Raw genomic sequence first — 26,475 nt, 5'->3', positions numbered from 1 at the left:
TCAAAAATATGATATCAAAAGCAAAAGAGGAGTTAACCAAGAAATTGGGTATCCAAGCTGTCAAAAAAGTCAAATATCTTGGTATACATTTATCTGCGAGGTCTGTGACCATCAAAGAAGATAACTATACTAATTTGATCAATAAAACTAAGAAAGACTTAGAAAGGTGGAAAAACCTACAACTGTCCCTGATGGGTAGGATTGCAGTCATAAAAATGAATGCATTACCAAAATTTATTTTCCTATTTCAGAATATTCCCATTAAATTAGAAAAAGGTTTTTTTAAGGATTTGAATCAACTGGTTTTGAAATTTATTTGGCAGGGAAGAAAACCAAGAATAAAACTCAAGGCTATGCAAGACACTAAGGAAAAAGGAGGATTTGGCGTACCAGATTGGGAACGTTATTATACTGCAGCCAGTCTAACATGGCTAAGAGAATGGATAATGTTGAGAAATAAAAAAATTACTCAAATTGGAAGGTCATGATCTAAAAGTAGGATGGCATACCTTCCTTTGGTATGAAAAAGGATCTGCACATAAATATTTCAGTAGACATTATATCAGACAGTCCCTGTTATGAATATGGAACAAAATTAAACACGACCACTACACCAAAATACCCATTTGGCTATCTATGATGGAAGCATACATACACCCAAATTTAATTCATATGGAAAATATAGTTACATATAAAGAGTTATTGAACAGACAGAGGGAGATCAAAACTAGATTAGAATTGACATCACAAGGGGTACAAGTAGAATGGTGGTCTTATTTACAGATACAGTCAACGTTTGCACAGGATAGGAAGAAGGAAGGTATTGCCAAAGATTACACAATATTAGATAAACTTTTGATACAGACAGAAAACAGGCTGATCAAAGTGTTGTATAGATTTTTGTTGGAATATAAGCTGGAGGAGGAACATGTCAAAGAAACTATGGTCACCTGGGTGAAAAATTTTGGTTACAATGTGGAATTGGCTAAGTGGGAAAAACTTTGGATACTTAATCAGAAACTAATAATGGCTACGACGTATAAAGAAAATCTTTATAAGATGTTCTACAGATGGCATGTCCCCCCAGCATGGCTCTCCAAAATGTTCAAAAATCTGCTCCCAAATTGTTGGAAGTGTAAAAAAACACCAGGCACTTTTTATTATATGTGGTGGACGTGCAATGAGGCAAAAAAATATTGGAAAATGATTCAATCATGGTTAGAACAAATGGTGGGAGACCAAATTTTGTTTAAACCGGAAATTTTTCTCCTAGGTATAATACCGGAGGGGTTTAAGAAAGATACACTTTATTTAATTATACATGTACTAACTGTGGCACGCATAACTTATGCACAATATTGGAAAAAAGAAAATACACCATCAGAGCTAGATATAATCAGAAAAGTGTTGGACTGTGTGGAAGCAGATAGGCTCAGTCTTGAACTTAAAAATAAAGGGGAATCAGAATATTTTGAAGTCTGGAACAGATTTTGTGACTGGTATAAGACAAGGTAACAAGACTGGAACAAACTGTATATATTGTGATTGGACAGAAGGATAGACAATGTATTAAGTAGGCTAATTGTTAATAGTTGAGACCAGCTGTATACTGTGAATGTATGGTCACTTCGACTTCGCGGTACTGCATTGTTTTAAATGTAAAAATAATAAAAATAAAATAAAAAAAGAACTCCACAGTTCAACCCTGAGCTACAAATATTCTCTTCTATCGAAAAACACTTTTTTATTATAGGGACTCAGAGCCTTCCTTATATGAGATGGCTCTCAGTGGATTTCATTATAAATTTTCATTTCTATAAATAAGGAATGTAGAGTTATAATGGCTGAGTATTTGATCCTTCATACATCAAAAAATACAAAGCTAAGAGATAAACAAATAAAAAACAGAGTTGAAAAAAGAAAAGGCTCAGGAAAGAAAAAGAGTGAAAATGTAAGAAAGAAAGAGGAAAAGAAGGAAAACTGAAAAAGAATGACTTCCAAGTTTCTTTGGTACAAATATAAGTAATATATCAAACTCTTGCTCTAAGATTAACATTTGTCTACATTATTTCCATAATCCCATATCTAATCATCAAAGCACAGGTCAACTTTTAATTTCAGTTTCTCACAAAAAGTCCAGTAATGCTTCACATCACTTTAATTACTATTTGTTAGGGAAACCATAACTGATATATTTAACTGCACCAAAATAAAACAGGAATGGAAAATCCTAAACTCTAATGTAGACTCATGCTTCTCAATTTGGCAATTGTAAGATGCATGGACTTCCCAGAATTCCCATAATTCCCCAGGCAGCATGAAGTTCACCCATCTTAAACTTGCCAAGACTGAGAAAAGCTGATCCACAGATAAGGATTTTTCCATTCCTTTTTACTGGTTCCTACTTACTTATGAACAATCATAATGCAAAATCCCCACTTCCACACCAGTCCAAAGCAACCACCATTTCCTCACTAACCTGCTTTCCAGCTCCATTCTCCTGCATGCAGGCAGCAAAAGACCATGTGACTACCAGTTTTTTAAAAAAAAAATCAGGGGGGGGGGGAAGAGAGAGATCGCAAAGTTGGGAGGTCTGAATGATTTTTAAAAAGTGGTAGTCACATGGTCTTCTTTTGTTGCCCTGCATGCCAGAGAACCGAGCTAGAAAGAATGTTAGTGAGGGAATGGTGATTGATGCAGGAGTTTGCAGGAAGCTCTCCAAGCTAAGAAACAGGGGAGAGCAGTCTCCCAGCTGATCTTTTTTATTTTTTTATTTTTTTATTGAAAATTTTAAAGTGTTTACAAATATCTACCTTCCCTCCCCCCACAACCCCAAGTCCCCTCCCACCCTCCCACCACCACAACTTCCCAGAGCAAATACAGGGTATAAACATTTAACAACCATATGCTGAAATAAACTAACTAACTTTAGCATCATCCCTCGTTTGTACTTTAACTTCCCTTTTGTAAAGCTAACTTTAGATAAGTTGTAACATTCCTTGTTCAATCATTCATAAGATAACTGAAATTTCTTAGTCCCATAGTTATTTTGAATGTAATCAATCCATCTTCTCCACTCCAGCTTGTATTTCTCATCTGAGTGGTCCTTAAGATATGCTGATATTTTAGCCATCTCTGCTAAGTTTGTTACTTTTAATGTCTATTCTTGAATAGTAGGCAATTCTTCCTTTTTCCAGTATTGCGCCACCAACAGTCTTGCTGCCGTTGTTAAATTCAGAATCAAAGTAGTCTCTATAATAAGGTGACCAGATTTTCAGATTGGTAAAGAGGGACACCTTTGACCGGGGGGGGGGGGTTGATTGAAAATGTTATACGGAGCAACAAAAATTTTCATACAACGCAAAAATAGTATTGTAATGTTTTTTTAAAAATTTCAACATAACTACAATTTACAAATATAAATTGTAACTGTTGCCAAACATCCAAATTTTGATCATGTGACCATGAGGATGCTGCAACAGTCGCTAAGTGTGAAAATGGTCGCTAAGTGTGAAAAATGGTCATCAGTCACTTTTTTCAATGCCATTGTAACTTTGGTCACTATATCACCTTTCTTGCCATAGTTTTTAAGTGAATAAATGCAGCTGATAAGTTAGTAACATAAGTGAATCTGGTTTCCCCATTTGACTTTGTCAAAAGGTGATATGACCCCAGGACATTGAAACCATCATAAATACGAATCTGTTGCCAAACATCAAAATTTTGATCGCGTGACCATGAGGATGCTGCAATGGTCACTAAGTGTGAAAATGGTCACTAAGTGTGAAAATGGTCATCAGTCACTTTTTTCAATGCCATTGTAACTTTGGTCACTATATCTCAGGCTAGGGAGGCTGCGGGCTGGCAGTAGCCGCCGCGGGCTGGCTTTCCCCCCCCTCGCCTCCTCCACTAGCCTTTGCCCCTCCACAGTAGGGTGGCTGGGGGGAGGAGACAGCCCGCCCGCCCAACTCCGCAAAAAGGGGAGAAGGAGAGGAGTGCCGTCTCCTCCCCCCAGCCGCCCTGTGGAGGGACAAAGGCTAGTGGAGGAGGCGGGGTGGGGTGGGGGAAATCCAGACTCCCTAGGGAAGGCCTTCCCTTGCTAAAAGCTGCCACCACCCACTCTAAGCGGCAAAGCCTCCCGATTCCCACCGGTTACTCACCAGTGAAGCAGCAAACAGCGAAGGCGAAATGAAACGGAGACTCGCGCGGCGTGCTTAAGTGGACTCCAGCCAATCAGTGAGCTGGCTAGGATGCCGAGTGCTTAAAGTTTTCCATCCCAGCCAGCTCACTGATTGGCTGGAGTCCAGGCCAATCAGTGAGCGGCAGGCTGGGCTGGCTTAGATTTTTAGTGCAGAATAGAATAGATGGGGGAAAGGAATGAGCGAGCTAGCGGCAGCTGATGATGGGCGGGAGAGCCAGCGAGCGCCGAAATAACGCGGGGCTTTTTGAAAAGTGGGCGGGACGCGGGAAAAATGATGAAAAATCGGGTCTGTCCCGCCAAATCCGGGACGTCTGGTCACCTTACTCTATAACTGTACAATCTGTAATTATACCTAACAAGAATAACTGAGGAGTAAACTTTATCCTCTTTTTAAAAATATTTTGCATAATCCACCATATTTTTATCAAAAATGCTTTCACCATTTTACAAGTCCATCATATATGATAATACGTAGCATCAGCACAATCACATCTCCAGCATTTAGGTTGTAAATTCGGATACATACAAGCTAATTTTTTAGGATCTAGATGCCATCTATAAAACATCTTGTAAAAGTTCTCTCTCAGGTATTGGGCTTGCGTAAATTTTACGTTTCTTACCCATATCTTTTCCCATGTTTCCATCATTATTGGTTCTTCAAAATTTTGTGCCCACTTTATAATGCAGTCTTTAACTAATTCTGTTTCAGAATCTATTTCTATCAATATATTATATAGCCTTTTTATGTGCATTTGACTTTGATCCCTAATTTGTTTTATTAGATTGTGCTCATTTTGCGTAATACCAATTTTCTGGTCTTTTTTCCATCTGGCCTGTAGTTGTCCATACTGAAACCAGGTTTGGATTACCCTTTCCTCTTTTAATACATTCAAAGGTTTGAGCTGTAATACACCTCTTTCTACAGTAAGAAGCTGTCTGTATGTGGTTACGTCCTGTTTTTGTTCTATACTTATATTCTCTATTGTGTGTCTGGGAATTGCCCACATAGGTATTTTATCATTTAATTTATGTTGATATTTTTTCCAGACACGCAATAGAGCATTCCTTAAAATATGACTTTTAAAAATCTTATCCACCTTCTTATCATATATTAAATAGGCATGCCAACCATATACCAAATCATACCCTTCAATGTTCAGTATTGTATCCTCTGTTGAGTTGATCCAGTCACTAATTATTGATAAAACTACTGCTTCATAATATAATTTTCAGTTTGGCATTTTCAAACCTCCTCTCTCACGTACATCTTGCATTATTTTAAGTTTTATTCTTGGTTTCTTCCCTGCCCAAACAAATTTATTAATACCCTTCTGTCATTCTTCAAAATTTGCATCTTTTTTGAGTATTGGTATCATTTGAAAAAAGAAATAAAAACTTAGGCAAAACATTCATTTTTACTGCTGTTATCCTTCCCAACAAAGACAGTTGTAATTTTTCCCATTTCTTCATCTCTACCTGTAGTTTATGCCATAATGGTTTGTAATTATACTTATATAATTTCCCATTTGAAGTTGTAATATAAACTCCTAAATATTTAACCATTTTTACTATCTCACATCCTGTTATTCTTTCCAATTCTTCCCTTTGATTTGTGTTCATATTTTTAACTATCATCTTTGTTTTCCCTAGATTTATTTTAAACCTGGATACCTGACCATATTGATTAATTATGTTCATTAAAGCCATAATTGATTTCCCCGGTTGGGTTAAAGTTACAACCAGATCATCCGCAAATGCTCGGAGTCTGTATTCATAATGCCTAATCTTAATTCCCTGTAGGTCTTCTGACCCCTGTATTTTATTCAGCAATAACTCCAGGGTTAAGATAAACAATAATGGAGATAGGGGACAACCCTGTCTTGTTTCTTTTTCAATTTTAGAGGGTCCTGTTAAACTACCATTAACTATAATTTGTGCTGTTTGTTCCTGGTATATTGCCTTAATAGATTGTGTAAAATACTCTCCAATTTGCATCTTTTAAAATTGCCAATTCACTCGATCAAATGCTTTCTCCGCATCCAGAAATATGAGCGCTGCGGAGACTTGGTTGTTCTTTCCCAGATATTCCAGTATATTAACAATTTGTCTTACATTACTTTTCATTTGTCTCCCTTGTATAAAACCAGATTGGTCATTGTCGATCACTTGTTGTATAACTAATATCAGCCTATTTGCTAATATTTTAGCAAAGATTTTGTAATCTGTATTAAGTAGTGATATAGGCCTATAAGTTTTTGGCTAGCTGAGATCTTGATCTTCTTTCGGAATCAGGGATATAAAGGCTATTCTCCAAGATGGAGGAACCCTTCCTTCCAATTGGATTCTATTAAATAGTTCCTTAAGAGGTTCTACCATTTCTAATTGTAAATTTTTATAATAAACCACTGTCAATCCATCTGTACCAGGTGCCTTCCCAACTTTTAACTGTTTAATTACCTGGAGGATTTCCTCCGAAGTTATTGGTTGGTTCAATCTCTCCCTTTGCTCATCCTTAACTAGCGGTATTTTCTATTTCTCCAAATACCTATCTATGTCTAAACCTTGTATTTTATCACCAGTGTACAATCTGGTATAAAATTCTAAAAAAGCCTTTTTAATCATATCCTGTTGGTAAACTTCTTTACCTTTATAATTTATTATTTTCTATAGTACAATTTTTTCCCCTCGTCATATATGCTAACCATCTGCCTGGTTTATTTGCATTGCAAAAAGTATTATGTTTAGCATATAACAAATTAGTAGCCACCTGATCTGACATCAACATATTAAATTGTGCTCTTAGTAAAGTAATTGCCTCTTTTGTCTTCTTATCACCTGGGTTAGATATTAGCTCCTGCTCTTTATTCTTTATCTCTTCCTCTAATTCCTTTCATTTCCCCCCTGTCTATATCTCTATATATTATTTAAATTTATTAAAACTCCTCTCATATAGACTTTACTTGTATCCCAAACCATTTCCATAGATGTTCCCTTATTCATATTAAAAGCAAAATATTCTTTCAACAGTTTTTTACGTTCATTGACATTGTTCTCATATCTAAATAAATTTTCATTTAACCTCCAAGACCTTCTACATTCCTTCCCATATTCCAGTTCCATCCAAACCGAGTTATGATCTGTTAATGCTCTTGAGCATATCTTCGTCTTCTTTACCTTAGAAAGAAAATCATCCTTCCAGAAGGAATGTTAATAACATGGCGGGAAAAGAAATACCGGATAGATACCTTGGCGAAAGCTCAAGAATTCCAGGAACTTTTACTAGCAGACGATGAGAGGTTTAATAAAGAAGGACTTTTAAGACAGGAGGACACTATAATTGAAACTCAACCAGAGGGGCGGGGGGCGGGAGAGGCCAGAGAGCGAGAGAGATATGGCAGAGAAGATTCGAGAGCAAGGTCACCCATCGAGACAAGATCTAAAGGCGCCCTCAAAGCGAATAACGTGTAATGGAATTGAAGAATGGGAAACGAATGTACTATCAGCAAATGTAAATGGTCTTAACATAACTTCCAAAAGAAAACGTGTACTGTTGGATCTAGTGAAACAAAAGTTAGATGTAATCTGTCTTCAGGAAACCCACATTAAAGAAAAGTACAATAACCTGTTGGTCTGTCCAAAACTAGGTAAAACATTCTGCTCGTCAGCACAAACCAGAAAAAGAGGAATTGTGATGTATATAAAAGAATGGTTGAACCCCAAATTAATACACGCAGACAAAGACGGTAGGGTATTAATGGTGGAGATAATGAATGGTGGGAAAAAATTTTTACTAGTTGGAATTTATGCCCCAAACCAAAAACAAGAGAGATTTTCTATTAATCTATATAAGAGGATAAATGAAATAGAGTGGCAAAATATATGTATTCTAGGGGATTTCAACGCTATAGCAGACGGTAAGATGGACTATAAGGGTACACACAAGAAAAGTACAAGAAGGAAACTACCGTCTGCCTATGTAAATATGGTGAGGAATTAGATCTTTATGATGTCTGGCGAACAATGAATGACAAGATGCAACAGTACACGTTTTACTCCCATCCACATAATTCATGGTCCCGTATCGACATGGTTTGGTCAAACTCGGAACTACTCATGGATACTGTAAATATTGAAATAACAACGAACAAGTGGGCCGACCATCACCCAGTCTTATGGCAATGGAAAGGGAAGGCAAGGATAAAAGCTAGGTGGACATTAAACCAGAACATACTACAAGAGAAACAATTTGTACAACAAATAGAAAAGGAATTGGGCTACTTCTTTAAAGAAAACTGTAAAGAGCAGACCTCAATACAAAATGTTTGGGACACGATGAAGGCAGTTGTGAGGGGAACATCAATAGCCTATATAATAAGAAGAAACAAAGTGTACAGGGGAAAACTTAATACATTGAACAAAGAATTAAGAGAGACGGAACTGCTGACCCAGAAAGAGCCAGAAAACAGTAGACACAGGGAAAAAGGAGAGTTAATTAAACACCAAATAAATTTGATCTCTCAAGAGGAAATAGCACAAAACATTAAGAGAATGAAGCAGAATTATTTTGAACATGCAAATAAAACTGAGAGATGGCTGGCCCACAAAATAAGAAAGGAGAAGGTCAAAAGAATTATTAAACAATTGTGTGACGAGGAGGGGAATTTGAATCAAGAAATAGGGGAAAAGAAATAGGGGAAAAGAAAAAGATCGTATAATAAGAAAGGAGAAGGTCAAAAGAATTATTAAACAATTGTGTGACGAGGAGGGGAATTTGAATCAAGAAATAGGGGAAAAGAAATAGGGGAAAAGAAAAAGATCGTATAATAAGAAAGGAGAAGGTCAAAAGAATTATTAAACAATTGTGTGACGAGGAGGGGAATTTGAATCAAGAAATAGGGGAAAAGAAATAGGGGAAAAGAAAAAGATCGTATAATAAGAAAGGAGAAGGTCAAAAGAATTATTAAACAATTGTGTGACGAGGAGGGGAATTTGAATCAAGAAATAGGGGAAAAGAAATAGGGGAAAAGAAAAAGATCGTATAATAAGAAAGGAGAAGGTCAAAAGAATTATTAAACAATTGTGTGACGAGGAGGGGAATTTGAATCAAGAAATAGGGGAAAAGAAATAGGGGAAAAGAAAAAGATCGTATAATAAGAAAGGAGAAGGTCAAAAGAATTATTAAACAATTGTGTGACGAGGAGGGGAATTTGAATCAAGAAATAGGGGAAAAGAAATAGGGGAAAAGAAAAAGATCATATAATAAGAAAGGAGAAGGTCAAAAGAATTATTAAACAATTGTGTGACGAGGAGGGGAATTTGAATCAAGAAATAGGGGAAAAGAAAAAGATCGTACAGAACTATTATAGGAAACTATATAAACAAGACAAAATTAGTGAACAAGACATTAGAAAATACCTTATAAAGCAGAAACTTCCAGTCTTGTCGGAGGAGATGAGAGAGATGCACGATAAAGAAATTACACAAGAAGAACTGAAAAAGGCCATTCAAAAACAAAAAAACAATAAAACACCTGGGCCGGATGGGCTTCCGTCAGAAATATATAAAAAACTTCAAAATACCATGGAAGACAAATTATTAGAACTATGTAATGAGGCACTACAAAATGGTAGGGTCCCAAAATCATGGGGGGAAGCTTACATCTCCCTAATACCAAAGGAAGAGGCGGACAGTAGCAAGGTCCAAAATTATAGACCCATATCCCTGTTAAACGCAGATTACAAAATTTTTGTATCAATATTGGCGGAAAGACTAAAAATAATATTAAATCAAAGTATCCATTCGGATCAAAACGGCTTTCTCCCAAAAAGACATATTAGAAAAAATACAAGAATAATAATTGATACCCTGGAATTCTATCAAACAAGATCCGAGAAACAACTCGCATTAATCTTTGTCGACGCCCAGAAAGCCCTTGATAACCTAGATTGGAACTTTCTAATCACTCAACTAAAAATGATGAAATTTGGCGACAAATTCATTAAGATTATAGAATCTATATATTCACGGCAATCTGCAAATATCACAGTCAACGGGGAACTAACGGAGAGGATACAAATTGGAAAGGGTGTTAGACAAGGGTGCCCGCTCTCCCCACTACTATTTATTATGTCACTAGAGGTTCTTTTAAATCGGATAAGATCAAATCAGGAAATTAGGGACTTGACCATAAAAAAAGAACAATATAAAGTACAGGCCTTCGCGGATGACATGGTCTTTACCGTGGAAGACCCCTTACTTTCAGAACCGAATTTGATGAAGGACATTGAGAACTTTGGGTGTGTGGCCGGTTTAAAAATAAACAAGGAAAAAACAAAAATGATTATAAATTTTTTTCCCAAAAACCAGATTGGAGAACTAGAGAAAACAATGGAATTAAAGGTAACTAAAAAAATTAAGTATTTAGGGATCTGGCTGTCTGCGAAATGCTCTTCCATAAAAGAAGACAACTATGATAAGTTGTTACAGAATACTCAAAAGGACTTAAAAACCTCAAAACTACAACTATCACTGATGGGAAGAGTCGCAGTAATTAAAATGAATGTCTTGCCAAAAATCCTCTACCTATTTCAAACGGCACCAGTCAAGTTAGGGGAAAAAATTTATAATGATTTGGACAAAATGATTCGAAACTTTATATGGAATGGCAAAAAGCTCAGAATAAAATATATGCATCTGCAGGATAAAAGAACTCAAGGGGGAATGGGATTACCGGAATGGAAAACATATCATCAAGCAGCAACAACTATGTGGATAAAAGAATGGGTAATGTTAGCTAATAAAAGAATCTTAACAATAGAGGGCCATGACCTGCAATACGGGTGGCACAACTACTTATGGTGCGAGGGAAATAAAATCCACAATTATTTTAGTAGACACCATTTAAGGGGGGTATTAATTAAGGACTGGCTGGAAATTAGAAGGAAATACTACACGCAACTACCTAAATGGATATCTCCGACGGAAGCCCTGATATACCCGAACTTGATAAATCTGGATAAAATTGTTACCTACCAACAGTTGCTAGACGACCAAAACAAACTAAACCCCAGGGAAAATTTGGCTGATAAGGGAATAAACATCGATTGGTGGCCATATCTTCAAATTCAAAACAAACACAAATTCGATCTAGCACAACCCGGCTTCCAGAACAAGAACCAGGAATTAGATAAAATTTTAATTGGACCAGATGAGAAACTAATTTCAAAAATATACAACTGCTTACTGATTCGAAAAACGGAAGCAGAAAGAGTAAAAGAAGTCATGGTAACCTGGGCCCAAAACATCGGCCACACAATAGACCTAGACGACTGGGAAAGAGTCTGGGAATGGAACCTAAAATTGACAAAATCGACGGCCTATAAAGAAAATATATATAAAATGTTCTACCGCTGGCATCTTCCACCGACAAGACTGGCGAAAATTTCTTCAAAAGTTTCGGCCATATGCTGGAAATGTAAAACAGTGCTGGGCACGTACTACCATATGTGGTGGACGTGTCCGGTTGCCAAAGCGTATTGGAAGCAAATACTAGGATGGCTGAATGGAATCTTGTCAATTAAACTATGTCTTAAGCCGGAAACTTTCTTATTAGAGATAATAGATCAAAAAATATGCAAACCTAACCAATACCTCCTAGTCCATATTTTGACAGCGTCAAGGATTGTTTACGCACAGTGCTGGAAGAGTGAAAATGCCCCCACCAACACTATGGTGATGAATAAAATTTTAGAACTAGCAGAAATGAACAGATTGACGATGCAAATTAACGACAAAGAAGATACAGACTTTTATACAGTCTGGGAGAAGCTGTACAAATGGCTTGATGAGTCAGTGAAGACTTAGACACAAAAAGAGATAGCTAACCTAATACGACTAAACCAATAACTCAAATGAACAATATACAACAACTGAGAGATAAGCGAAAGGAGAAATGTATTAGGGGTGAGAACCCACCGTCGAGCAATTTTGTTAGACTACAATGTTGGGAAAACTTTAAAAAGCTGATAGGAAATCCGCTATAACTACCTGCATGGAATTAGCAATTAAGCTTCATTTTAGATGAGGCGAGAGGATTTATAATCCTTGCCTCTTTAAGCAAGGAAAGGAAAAGAGAACCAGGTTGTCCTCAGCAGAGGAAAATATGTAAATGTAACAAAGGTTAGAGGGGAGGGAAGGAGGACAGTAGGGAAGTCAGGATGGAGAGGAGAAAGGAGAGGAACAGGAAAGGCAGAAGAAGGGGGGAAGGATAAAGAGGAGGAAGAGAAAGAAGAGAAGGGAAAGGAGGTGGGAAGAAAGAAGGAGAGAAGAAAGAGAAGAAACTGGGGGAGGAAGGAGGGAGGGAAGAGGAGAGGGTAGTAAAGAGGGAAAGAGGGAGGGAAAGAAAGAGAGAAGGAGAGTTGAAAGGAAGGAAGGAAGGAGGGAGGAAAGGAGGGAGATTAAGAGAAAAGGAAGGAGGAGGGAAAGAGGAAGGGAAGGAGGGAAGGTATGTGAGAAGGAGGGGGGATCGAGGGAGGGAAAGGAGGGGGAAGGAAAGGAGGAAAGGAGAAAAGAAAGGAGGGAAGGCAGGGGAGAAAGAAGTAAGGGGGGAGGGAAGAAAAGGATATGGAAAAGAAGAAACGAGGGAAGAGAAGAGGGAGGGAAGGAATAAGATACCTAACCTTTGATGTTTATAATGATTTGATAGTATGGGAATATCTCGAAATGTAGTTGTATTGCTTTTTACAAGTTATGGATGTTGTATTTTCTTTTTACCAATAAAATCTTTTTTTTTAAATAAAAAAAAATAAAAAAGCAAAATATTCTTTCAACAGTTTTTTACATTCATTGACATTTTTCTCATATCTAAATAAATTTTCATTTAACCTCCAAGACCTTCTACATTCCTTCCCATATTCCAGTTCCATCCAAACCGAGTTATGATCTGTTAATGCTCTTGAGCATATCTTCGTCTTCTTTACCTTAGAAAGAAAATCATTTGTAATTAATATGAAGTCAATCCTAGAGAAGGATTGATGCCTATCAGAAAAAAATGTAAAGTCCTGTTCTTTAGCATTCCTTTCCCACCAGATGTCTCTTAGCTTGATATCGCCCATCATATCAAAGAAAGACTTAGGTAATCTTGCATGTACTTGAATATTTTGCGATAGACCCTTCTTGTCTTTCTTGGTGTCCAATACTCCATTCCAATCACCCAGTAATATATATGATCTGTAATCCCATTGTATTAACTTGGTATGGAGCAACTTATAACATTTTTCTTGTTGATTGGGGGCATATACTCCCATTAAGAGTATCTTTTTTCCTTCTAATAGTAGTTCAATTGCAATATATCTTCCTTGAGAGTCTGCTTCAATTAATTCAGCCTTTATGTCCCTTCTTAAGTATATAACTGTGCCATTTTTTTTCTCCGGGGCAGAAGCTACAAAATGTTGTCCCAATATTGCATTCATCAAATATTTCTGATCATTTATTCTAATATGTGTTTCTTGTAGGCAAATTACATCATTTTTAAATTGTTTCAAATAGTGATATATTTTTTTCCTTTTTTGTGGTGAGTTTAAACCATTGACAGTCCAAGTTAAAAATTTAATTGTCATCTTCAGCTCCCTGAAGCTTTTTAAGAGCCGCCTGAAAATCCTGTAATTTAATTTTTGGTCTAGCTCCTCCCACAGCTTCTGAATTGATGTTCATAGTTTCTTGAGTTGTTGTCTGGGCTTGTTGCATCTTTAATTCTTGTTCCTTGTGTTTGGTAGCTGCTCGGGTTTGTCTTTACTCCTTAATTCCTTCTGTCTCCACAAGAAGATTGAGAGCTTGGGCCACATCCAATGATCCTTGGGTATCTTGCTGTCTGACCTCATCTGCTTGTTCCCTTTCTCTGAATCCTGGGGATGGTGGGTAACCAGCCTTTAATACATTGCTGTAAAAATCTCTGGCCTTCCAAACTGAGTTGAGACGGTGTCTTTGTCCCAAGTAATTCACCACTAATCCGGCTGGGACTTCCCATCTATATTGTATCTGGCGGTTTTTAAGTTCATCCACTAGGAATGCGTAGTCTTTCCTAGACTTCAACATTTTTGGTGGAATTTCCTTCAAAACTATCACCTCTTGACCTGCAATCTGCAACTTAGTTTATAGGACTCTTGTAATATCAGGTTCCTTGTATTCCTAGTAGCAAAGTAAACTACAATATCTCTTGGTAATTATTTCTGTCTGCCAATCCATGAATTAACGTGGTATATTTTGTCCATTTGCCAGTCATACCCAGCTCTTGGTTGGCCAATAAGTTGGTCAAAGACTTCTGCAAGAATCTCCTTTAGATTTTCTTGATTGATCTCTTTGAGGCCTCTTATTCTCAAAGCAAATTCCATCACTCTGTATTGTATCATTGTAATTTCTGCCTCTGATTTATCAATTTTGTTTTGAGCTTCTTCAACTTTGCTTTCTAAATTGACATTGGACTGGTTGATCTCTTCCACTCTATCATGTAGTGAGGATACATAGCCAGCCAAACCTTTAAAGGCTTCCACTATATCCTCTCTAATTTTCTGGTTACGAGTCTGAATTAGTTCTTTGATGCTAGATGTTTTCTCTGAGACCTCCTTAAAGGCAGATGTAACTTTTTCATCTATTTTGAGTTCTATAGCGACAGCCTGTTCCTTTAAGGCATCTTTTAAGGCTCCTTGCAGCACATCAAGAGTTAAAACCTCAGCAGCAGGGGGAGGTAAAAGTGACTGCAATTTATTAGTCGGAGCTGGAGAACTGCCAGCGCTCTTTGAAGTGGTTGTTATTCTAACTTGTTTTGAAACCATTTCAACTATTCAATTAGACTTACCTTCCGCCAAATTGTTAAGTCCAAACAAACCACTTAGTCCAATTATTAAATCTTGTACCTTATTAGTAAGTTAATGCTGTTTTGAGTGGTCTTAAACTCTTAGTTCTTTTAACTACGTTAGAAAGCACTTAAAATGTAATTACTTGTTAAGTTCATTTCAGCCACACCTTAATATTCGGGCGCCATTTTCACTTCTATCTCATTAATTTTAACAAAAGGGATTCTTGTAAATCAGAGTTAAAGTTTAGAAATACTTGCGATTGTGGAACTCTCCAGTATTTGCATTGCCTGCTTCTTATTCAAATGTAGATCAAAACATTGATTGCAGGTGTGGACGTGGCTCTTGTTCTGCAAAAAGCAGATGCATCCCGAGAGCGGAGTGTGTCAAGCTACAGAGAGGTTCACACCTTCCAAGCCCCAGAAAATTGCTCCTGGGGGCTTAAGGGAGCTCTACCCACGCTCGGCAACTCTCCTCCCCCTCTTTTCCCGAGGGGACAGTTTTCAGGCTGTCAGACAGTTGATGTATGCTGGCAGCTAAACGTGATCTCGGGGCTGGAACATCCCAGAGAGACATCCGTCAAAGCCTACGTTGCCACCGGAAGCCTCAAAGGAAGTTGACTCTCTAGTTTGAATACATTTTATTTATTTCATTTTCATTTTCATTTTATACAATCACTTATATACTGTGCGTAAAAAAAAAAAAAGAGAAAAAAAAAAGAAAACCCAACATGACACTTCATTCCCCCATACACCCCCTCTTCTCCCCCTCCAACTTTCATTTCACCCCTCCAGCATTCCCCTCTTCTACTTCCCTTCCCCCTCAGACATCTCCCCCTCCCCCCATCTCACCCTCCTTACATTCCCTCTCACTCCCTCTTTACTTCTCCCTCCTCTTTCCCTCTTCTCCTCGTTTTGGTGTATCCATACATTTTTTTTAAAAAAAAAATAATAATAATATAAAAGAGAAAAAGAAAAAAAGAAAAAAGAAAAACGAGCCGCAGTATACAAGTGAATTCTTATTGTTCTAAGAATTGAAACTGTAATTCCACCCTCCCCCCTCCCCCCTATAATCCCCCCTCCCTAACCCCCTTATGGCTTCGCAGGTCCCATACCCGGCATAATTCTTTAACAAGCATTTGAGTATAATAAGGCCAGCTAACTTTAAAATTAAAAAAAATAAAATAAAAATAAAACCAAAGAAAAAAAAAGAGAATAGTAAAAAATACAAAATAAAAAAACACACAGACACACACAAAAAGAAAGGAGAAACAAGAAGGGTCAATAAACCCACTACGTTAACACAGCTTCCCATTATCTGTAAATCTTAAACAATGTAGCTCATTCCAAATTTCGGTTATTTTACTACTTGCAGGGTTTCAAACTGTATTAGAGCCAGGTAAGTTGATCAATTAGGATTCCCCAACTAAAAGTCTCATTGCTTTGTCTATCTATTCAGACCTTTAATTTATCTCTTTTTTATCCGAATATCCAAACCTTTCTATAAAACCATTAAACTCAAGTACTTCTTTCATTTTTCATTTCCAACACCTCCCTTTCTATCCTTACCCACCTCCACATATAAATTTTTTTTACCTTCCACCCTGCCTTTATCCATATCCACATATATATTTTATCCGCATCCATTGCTCCTCCCATATTTACTCCACTTTCCTGAAGACTCTCCGACCAATCTTTCTTGACCTTATATTGAAATAGCAACTCAAACAAACATCAGCTTGCATTCTAGCCCCAGGTAGTCTAATTAAGCTTTCGCTACCCTTCCCTCTCCCACGCGCCTCCCAACTCCGTTCGTCCCCGACCACAACTCAAAAAGATCGCAATCTCCGCTCTCTTCGCCTAGGAAAATAATTCATGCGCAATTTGAGTTAGAGTTCAGACGGATCTTATATACAATATGTGTCCACAATCAGCAATGCTTCTTTCAGTCTCCATGTCTCATCATCGATATACAACTTTTCCATTTTATCCCAGACGGAAATCATAAAGCTTTAAGAACATCGCTAAGTCTTTATTCTTTAGTCTTCTGCCCTTCCGGAAGAGGAAAGCAACACCCTCCGCCTTGTAGCCACGTGTCTCGTTGTTTGTCTTCTCCTTCTCCTTGTCTCTCTCCAGGTCCGGATGAATCAGGAAGTCCCGCCTTCAGGGTCTCGTAGTAAAATTCTCGGGCTTCACAGATAGAATTAATGTGGTGTTTTTGGTTGCCAAATGTAACTGTAATACCAGCTGGGACTTCCCATTTGTATGGAATCTGAGAATTTCTGAGTTCTTCGGTTAAGAAAGCGTACTCTCTCCTTGTTCTTAATATTTGAGATGGTAACTCTTTAAAAACAATCAAGTCCTGTCCATCAATTCTCAACCTCTTGCTGTAAAGCCTCTGTATTATCTCATTTCTGGATTCCCTTGTGGTAAAGTATATAATTATGTCCCTCGGAAGCTGTCGCTGTTTTGCTACCCACGAATTCTGGCGGTAAATTCTTTGAATCTGCCAATCAAAGTTAAATCCCGGACTTCCCACCAAGCGGCTGAAAGCCTCAAAGAAGATCTGTTTCAAATTCTCCTGTTGGTTTTCACGCAATCCTCTAACTCTTATGGCAAAGGCAGTCTTATTATAATTTATCATGACAAGTTGTTTTTGAGCATTTTCAATTTCCTGTTGTAACGTTTGAATTTTGGATATCAAATTAAGATTAGTTTCTTCCAAAAGTTCCAATTTGTCCTCCGTTTCAGCAATATAATCTGTCATGACTGTCATTACTCCGATCATATCCTTCTTTGCCTGAGCAATTTTAGCATCAAATTGATCATATAAATCCGATATCAGTTGATTAATTTCCTGTCTGAAATCATTAAGCGTTTTGAGAAGAAATTCTTGTGTTAACAAATCTCCCGTGGAGGGTGTAGGAGGCAAGGGTAGCGGCTTCATAGCAGTTTTTGGAGATATATTATTAAGAAAACGCTTCTGTTTAGGTTTGGGAGCCATTCCAGAGTAAAAATAAAAGACAAGCAATCAAGCGAGCCAAAAATCAAAGTCTCTGCTCCCCTCAGTTAATCTTTTAGCAATTAGTACGGAGAAGCCTTCAGGAGGGTAGGGCTGACTAAGTACGTCACATCAAACACAAAAGCTACGAGATCGCCATCTTGTGACGCAGCTAAAAAAGAAAGGGAGCCTTTTGCGAAATTGAAGCTGGTATTTTAGATAGTAATAGAAGAAATTCCTCAGGAATGGTCCCCGCCCGGATTGACTTTTAAATAGCTTAGTTTTGTCCTGGGGGGGGGGGCAATCTGCCTAGGGCTGCAAAAAAGGCAGCGCGGAAAACTGGCCGGAGTAAAGGCTCAGCTAATGTTGAACCTCTTCTCCATTCACAGCAAAAAAAAGGCTATGAATTACAAAGAGATCCTAACGACTGACCTACTCCCTGCCCCTTTCTGCCAGAAAGGGGAGATATCTATAGATCTTATAAGATATACGAACCAGAATCCTGACAGGAGCTTCGTTGAGCTCCCGACGGCGGCAGGCTCCACCCCCCGAAGCCTCGCTCAATTCAGGAAGTTGACTCTCAACTACAGAGAAAGCAGGAACTTTCCCATTTTTCCAATGTTGCTTAAGCTGCAAACAATTGGGGAAAAGTTATTTCTCTGTTCCTATTTTTAATTCCTTCTTCCCAGTGACGTGCTGTAAGGTTTATGGCTGGTGAGGCAGCAATTTTTTAGACTTGTGGACTTCAACTCCCAGAATTCCACAGCCAGGCATGCTCAGTTCCGATTTAAAGCGACAGTACTTGTTTTTCTCCTTTGCTAAATAAGTTTCCTTCTTTCTTTTTCTTCTCCCTTCCCCTCCTTCCTCCCTCCCTCTCTCCCTCCCTCCCCCTCTCTCAAACAGATACACGCACACAGAGAAGTTGCATTAGACTATCTCCTTCCTTCTCTCTCTCACTCACACTTTCTCAAACAAACACAAACACAGAAGTTGGATTGGAGCCGATCCGAGCCTTTGATTGCAGGCGGAGCCACGTTGTCTTTTCAAATTTGTAATCAGTGAAGCTGGGCTTATATAGTTTTATCCAGCTGTGTGTGTGTGTGTGTGTGTGTGTGTGTGTGTGTGTGTTTGAAAAGGCAACGTGGCTCTGCTTGCAATCAAACTACACTTGGGGAGGGATCTACACTTGAAGATGAAGTTTGAATTCCTCCTCCTCCCTCCGACCCACACATGTACCTTTTCCAGCTGTTTCAACTCTACTCTTGTCTGCCATCATGAAAAGAAAAGAAAATGTAAAAGGAAAAAGGCAAGAGCTGAGGCTAGGCTGAGCTAGTTGCTGCCAGAGTCACCGTGGATGACTCTGCTTAGTGCTTAACTGTTTAAAAAACCCTCTAAAAACTGCCATCTACAGGAGGAGACAGGAGAATGAAGTGCCTCATCTATTTCAGGAATTTTTCAGCTTTTAACCCTTGCTGAACTCTGCTCGAGTGATCATAAAATGCCAGACTAAACTTATTTGCTAGAAACACACAACAAATTATAATAAGGATAATCAACCTTATGAAAGTAAAGTATATAGTGGCTACAGATATAACAGCTTGCACCACCATACCCTGACAGATGCTCAAATTCTCTAATTCATCTTGCAACTGATAAATCGGAACATTGTTTTTCCTTTCTTCAATTCTTGAGAAACCAGCTTCCAGTGTGGTTTCAGTAGGGCTTCTCCTGCCCTGTATGTGAACTATCCGTTGCTGGTAGGGTGGCTTATGGGGGGCGTTTCTTTAAGCGTATTACTAAGGGATGACATTCGTCCGAGTCAGCCTCCCAGTATTCTTCAGCGGCTGGTTTAATGTCCAATGAATCCAAGATTTAGATTCTAAAACTTTTCCTGCAAGTGGAGAACACATAACTACAGTATACAGGCCCTTCCATCTAGATTTCAAGTTCTCCCCTTTCCAGGGGTTTACCCACACTCTGTCCCCCATCTGAATATTATGACTGGAATATGTTAAAAATGGTGGGGTAAGGGAGACACAATATTATTGGATTACTTGTACTTGCTTATTACTTGATGCACAAACTCTGGCCTGTTATCTTATCATATGAATGACTGAATTCCATATTGGGGCACGATGTCTTTGAGTAGGATTCTAGCTACTTCATGGGCTTGCTTCGTCTTTCTGGGGAAGCATTCAGGCCACCCAGTGTAATTGCACACCATGATAAACATAGCTTTATAAAGTGCACACTTGGGCATATCTGTGAAGTCAACAACTAACGAATCCATGGGGTAATACCCTTTAGGCTGGCTCCCAGGGGGAAGTCTAGGTCCTTGCCTTGGATTAACTTGGGCACACGTGTTACATCTTTCACTGGCATGAGTACATAGAGAGTGAAGGTGATTGATGTATGCTATACATTGAAGCGCCTCGGGCTAATGCAGTTTTTTCCATGTGTGTTGTTGAATGGGACTCCTTCACTCCTTGCTAGGCTATATTAGCAGGTACAAAGATACTTCCGTTCGAAAGTAGATACCATTCCCCCTTCTTTAGTCCTTTCAAGTCTACAGTTGCTTGGAGTTCCTCTGCCCTGGAGTATCTAGGGCTAAGTTCTTTTGGCATTTCTAGTGCTACGTAAATGGATATGTCAGGATAGCCCTGATCATCCCTGGTTGCCACTAGTCTCGCTTCTTTGTCAGCCGCCCTATTCCCTCTGGCTATTTCATCTTGTCCCTTCTGATGGCCTCTACAATGCATAACAGAGACTTTCTTTGGCATTTTGACAGCAGCTATGAGCCTTTCAATCAGGAAGGGGTGTTTGATTTCCTTCCCTGAGGCTGTTAAAAGACCTATTTCTTTATAAACAGCTGCATGAACAAGCAAGGTGAGAAAAGCGTATTTAGAGTCAGTCCACATATTTACTCTTTCATCTTTTGTCCTTTCTAATGCATGGATTAAAGCCATAGTTCTGCTACTTGGGCACTAGTGCCTTTTGGGAGAGGTCCACTCTCAAAGACTTGGTCAAGAGGGATTACCGCATAGGCAGCATAACGCTCTCTCCCGTAGTAATGAAGCTTGATCCATCAGTGAACAGGTTATATTCTGCAGATTTCAATGGCACGTCCGTCAGGTCTGGTCTGCATAAGAACTGACTCTCAATGGTTCACATACAATTATGCTCAATGTCGGGTCCCTGTATTAACAAAAGGGTGGCAGGGTTTAGGGCGTTTGTTTGCTTTAACGTCACTTGTGGATTTTGAGCCAGGAGTACCTGATATTTATAAATTCTAGGGTTTGTTAACCATAAATATCCCTTCGTTTCTAAAATTCCTTGAATTGTGTGGCTGGTGTAGATAGTGGTACGCTGTCCGAAAGTTAATTTATTAGCTTCCTCCATTAGGAGAGCTGTGGCGGTTAGAATTTTTAGGCAATGTGGCCAGCCTTTTGCAACACAGTCCAGTTGCTTAAATAGATAAGCTATAGGTTGCTGCCAACTTCCCTTTTCCTGCATCAGGACTCCCAGAGCAGTGTTGTTTTTCAAATCCACAAAGAAATTAAAAGGTTTTTCTAAGTTGGAGAGTCCCTTTACCAGAGCTTGGGATAATTCTGTTTATGTTCCAACCCAAATGTTCCAACCCCCAAATGAAGGGTTCCTTTTCACCCCCCTTTGTGGAGGTATACAAAGGTTTGGCTAAAAGAGCAAAATTTGGAATCCAAATTCTGCAATATCCTGCTGCACTTAAGAATCCCCACAACTCTTTCCTGGTTGTTGGTTCTGCAATTCAGCACACAGCCTCTTTTTGCTCGTGTCCTATTGCTCTTTGTCCCTTACTTATGGAATATCCCAAGTATTTGACTTGGGGCTTTACTAATTGTGCTTTTTTTCTTGAGGCACAATATCCCTTGTCCATTAACAGATGGAGTAATTGGTTGGTATTTTTCCAACAAGTCTCCTTCGTCTGTCCTGTCACTAAGATATTGTCTTAGATAAGTATTGGAGTAGCACATCTCCATCCTCAAAAGGCTGGAAATTTTCTAGGTCTGAGGCCAAGGCTTCACCAAAAAGGGTAGGTGAATTTTTAAATCCTTGGGGAAGTCTAGTCCAATCATACTGCCTCTTACGACATGTTACGGGGTCCTCCCATTCAAACGCAAACAGTTTTTGGCTGTCCCTGTGTATTGAGATAGTGAAGAAGGCGTCCTTTAAATCTACCACTGAAAACCAAGTAGCTGAGGCTGGAATCAGACTCAAAAGAGTATAGGGACTGGGGACAATGGCGTAGACGCTGACCCTGGTGACGTTCACAAGTGTCAAATCCTGCACGGGCCTAAAAGAGCCATCAGGTTTTGGTATGGGTAGAATTCGGGTATTCCAGGGAGACTGTATTGTTCTTAGAATGCCAGCTTCCAAATATTTGACAATGTGGTCCTGAATTGCCTGCGTAACGGAGCAGGGATAACTTTTCTGGCTGAGGAGGACAGGCACAGCTAGAGGCTTCACTTGTGTAATTATAGATGCATGATGAGATGCATGGCCTGGTGGGTTATCTTCTGCCCACAGCTGAGGTACTTTAAATTCCTGCCAGATATCGGGGATCTGGTTTTCTAGAACTACCATCACTCGTCATATCTCATCTGGGGGGGGTGCCTCGTTGTTAGGACCATTTTATCTTCCTCAAAGGACAGTTTAGCTCCCATTTTGCATAGGATATCATGACCCAAAATCGGAACTGGGCATTCGGGCATGCACAGGAACTGGTGTTCTATGTCTCTTCCATTCAGGGAACATTTTAAAGGCTTCAACACAGGGAGGCTGTTTATCAGACCATTGGATGTTTAGTACATTATTGGAAACGGGAGCCAAGGGTTTTGTAATTACTGATCTAGATGCCCCTGTGTCTACCAAAAAGGTTACATTATTATCCCCTATCTTCATTCAGACCAAGGGTTCAGGGGGGGCTGACTAAACCCTAGTCCCCTTCAGTCTTCAGACCTTTCGTCTATTGCGGCCAACGTATGGCTTCTGCCCTGCTTTGGAGCAGTCTTCGACCTCTACCTGGGAATCCACGGGGCTTCATTCTTCTTCCCCGTCTCCCTCCCGGGGAATCATAGATCTTGACCTTTTGATTAAGTTGACCAAGTTCCATTCTTCTATTCTGTCCTCTTCCCTGCCCACTTAGCCCAGCTTCTAGCCTTTTGGGACACTCTAACATCCAGTGACCTTCTTCCTTACACCAATTACATCGACCTCTGCTCTGGATTTGGGATTTATTTGACAATGCAACTGCCAGCAATTCGACTTTGCATTGCATTCTATTGTCCTTCTTTTTCTCTTCTACTTTTTCTCTGTTCACAAAGACTTTGCAAGCGATTTCCATTAATTGGCTTATATTCATCCCTAAGGCTCCTTCTTGCCTCTGGAGTTTTTGTTTAAAGTCCGGGGCACTCTGGGATATGAAAGCCATTGCTAGCATATGGGCGTAATGTTGTTTCCAATTCAACAGGTCTGTGATGGTAAACGGGATGTATTGAAACAAAGGTTGGATCTCTACTTGTCCCTGTCCATCTATAATCCTTTGATCCATTTAGCGTAGTGGGGCTAGGAGCTGACTTCTGGTTCGGGCAGCAACAGGAGAATTTCATTAGATTAAAAGAGAAAGGGGTCCACTAGACAGACTTTCCAATTTTGCTCTTCTCCCTGGTCACTTTGTCCTACTGCCCCTTAATTCCACCACTGGCATTTGAAGGCTGCCTTGGGTGATAGAGAGGGGTATATGGAGGGTGACCTTCTTCTTCATAGGGTGCAGTTTGGAGGAGAGGCTTTTTCTCAGGGTGATTCTTTTTGATCTCGCTTTGCCATTTCCTTTTATTCAGGCCACACAATCTTTACTGCTTCCTTTTTACATTTACGAAGCCAGTCAGGATTTTGTTGCATTGCATTCTAACAGGAACTGCAGCAGATTAACCTCTCACACAAACCTAGAGCCTCATTAGGATACACGGCTCCGTTTGGAAAGGACACTATCCCGGGCTCAGGGAGGTGATTGGGCCCCCTCTTCAACTCCTAATCGAGTGGGTCTACAATTCCCTTGAGACTTGCCTGCAGGCGTCTTCTTTCTCAGCCAGCGTAATTTTGATTAACTTGTCCTGATCCTGGTCAGATTCTTGGATTGGTGGTGTCATCTGGATGCCCAAGAGAGGTCGTCAGTCCTCTTCCGGAGAAAGGTCTCTGTCATTGCCTGAAGACGGATGAGATGGCCTCGATGGGGCACCAGTCGGTCTGTTTCATCCTCAGCGAAATAACGCTCTAAGTCCTGCTGCGGTCGCCAGAATTGTTATAGAAAATGACAGGCTTAGAATTCTCAGGATACAGGAAAAGTTTATTTGGCAGCCACGTTCAGAAAGCTAACACATAGCTAACATTTTAAATTCTGAACAACCTTCATTATCGAAGCACAGGTTCTTATACATTCTAAAAAGCAGCGCAACATGGAAATACTTAGCTCATTTCTTACTGGTTATTTTTGGGGGAAAACCTTATAAGTAGATGGGGGTCTTATTTACTTCTCCTTTTGTTCTTGGGACACAGGTATAGACTATGTGTCTTTAGAGAACTTTAATTGAACCTTGTGGTTTGGAGTTTTGACATAGGGATGTTGGCTGGAACATCTTGTGGTTAGAGGCTGATGACATTTCCCTGTCCCTTTAAACAAGCTTCTAACTGTCCCTTTTATGTCATGTCTTCATTCTTATATTTTAATTCATATTTTATTCTACTTTACCATAGCCTTCCCCACCCTGAGATGCCTCATGTGCATTTAACGAGTTTGAGCATCAGTAATTGTTTTGCATTCTTTGATAAGTATTTGGTAATCCCTCCTGTCCTTCTTTATGTATGCTCAGTGAAATAAAGTTATCTTCCTGTTAATAATCCCCCCCCTGGAAACTGGAGTTTATTTTCAGAACAACTTCACATAAGCTGTCTGAGACACACACATACACACACAAACATATTTGTAAAGATAGAATAGTGGAAATTTTGCTGGAAATAGAATATTGAATTTATCTTCAACAATTATATTAAGAGAGATTTAGTGTAAGATGTTTTGCCACTAGCAGTATATTATTCCAATCATGACTGTCAATATCAGTAACGTTTTTCCACTGAAATGCTGAAAATGCAATAAAAAGATTCACTCCCTTTTCCATATGTGCTGGCAATATTTCATGCTCAAGAATACTGGTACCTAATCCATTGTAGTGTGGAACAAATTTTGAAAGTTGCAATCCCATTTCACTCTGAGATATTTTTTATTAAAGGTTAATAAACCACACATTTAAAAAAATATATACTGAGTACTACGATTATGTTAAAACCTATAATATTTTTATATTTTTATTTATTGAAAATGATGTTTGATCACTTCTGATGAAAAATTGCTAATCAAATTGTGCGAATATACTTCACTGTTTAGATTACTTTCTTATTTTAAAAGGAAATTAGATTTAGAATTCCATTCTATTTGGAATACATTTTAGATTACAACTGCACACATGAAATGTGCCAAATCCAATATTTGCATTCTAGGACTTATTTTTTACTTTGACTTATAATTATAAATTATTTATAGGGTACTTATAACGTAGTGTCTATATCTAACCATAGGGACACGGTGGATCAGTGGCTAAGACGTTGAGTTTGTTGATCAGAAAGGTTGGCAGTTTGGTGGTTCAAATCCCTAGCACTGTGTAATAGAGTGAACTCCTGTTACTTGTCCCAGAATCTGCCAACCTAACCTAGTTCGAAAGCATGTAAAAATGCAAGTAGAAAAATAGGAACCACCTTTGATGGGAAGGTAACAGCGTTCTGTGTGCCTTCTGCATTTAGCCATGCCGCCATATGACCACGGAGACATCTTCAGACAGCGCTGGCTCTTCAGCTTTGAAATGGAGATGAGCACCGCTCTCTAGAGTTGGAAACGACTAGCACATATGTGTGAGGGGAACCTTTACCTATATCTATATCTAACCATATGATTTGTTGATTACATGACTGTACTTATTGCTTTTGTTTTGTTTTTAATTATTATTGTCTATTTTTACATGTGATACTACTAACTATTCTAATTCTTCTGAGTAATTGCTGTTCTTTCAGTTTGATAGGATGGCCTCTCAAAGAGTCCTGTGGCAGGTATTTGGCTGAAGTCTTCAAGAACAATCAGAGATTGAAAAAGTTACATTTGTATCCCAAGCACATAGATGACAGAACAGTAAAATTGCTGTGTAAGGGGCTCCAAGATCCACACTGCAAAATAGAAATCCTAGAGTGAGTGATCAGTATTACTTTTAAGTTTGGTATGTGTTACTTTCTCTTGAATTCTGGAAAAGTATCGGTGGAAAGTGTCAGATCGGGTAATGGAGA

The 26,475-nt window shown here is 38.9% G+C and overlaps 1 protein-coding gene across 1 annotated transcript in view; it reads left to right on the top strand.

Annotated features, from left to right (window-relative positions):
• Positions 1-26,475, top strand: part of LOC116523612 (NACHT, LRR and PYD domains-containing protein 3-like) — a 60,312-nt gene that overhangs the window by 28,005 nt on the left and 5,832 nt on the right. Inside the window, 1 exon segment of the mRNA XM_032238727.1 lies at positions 26,209-26,379. Within this exon segment, the coding sequence (XP_032094618.1) occupies positions 26,209-26,379 (171 nt within the window).

The sequence above is a fragment of the Thamnophis elegans genome, unplaced genomic scaffold, assembly GCF_009769535.1.
Source record: "Thamnophis elegans isolate rThaEle1 unplaced genomic scaffold, rThaEle1.pri scaffold_62_arrow_ctg1, whole genome shotgun sequence".
NCBI lineage: Eukaryota > Metazoa > Chordata > Lepidosauria > Squamata > Colubridae > Thamnophis > Thamnophis elegans.
This window is presented reverse-complemented; position numbering and strand designations above follow the sequence as displayed.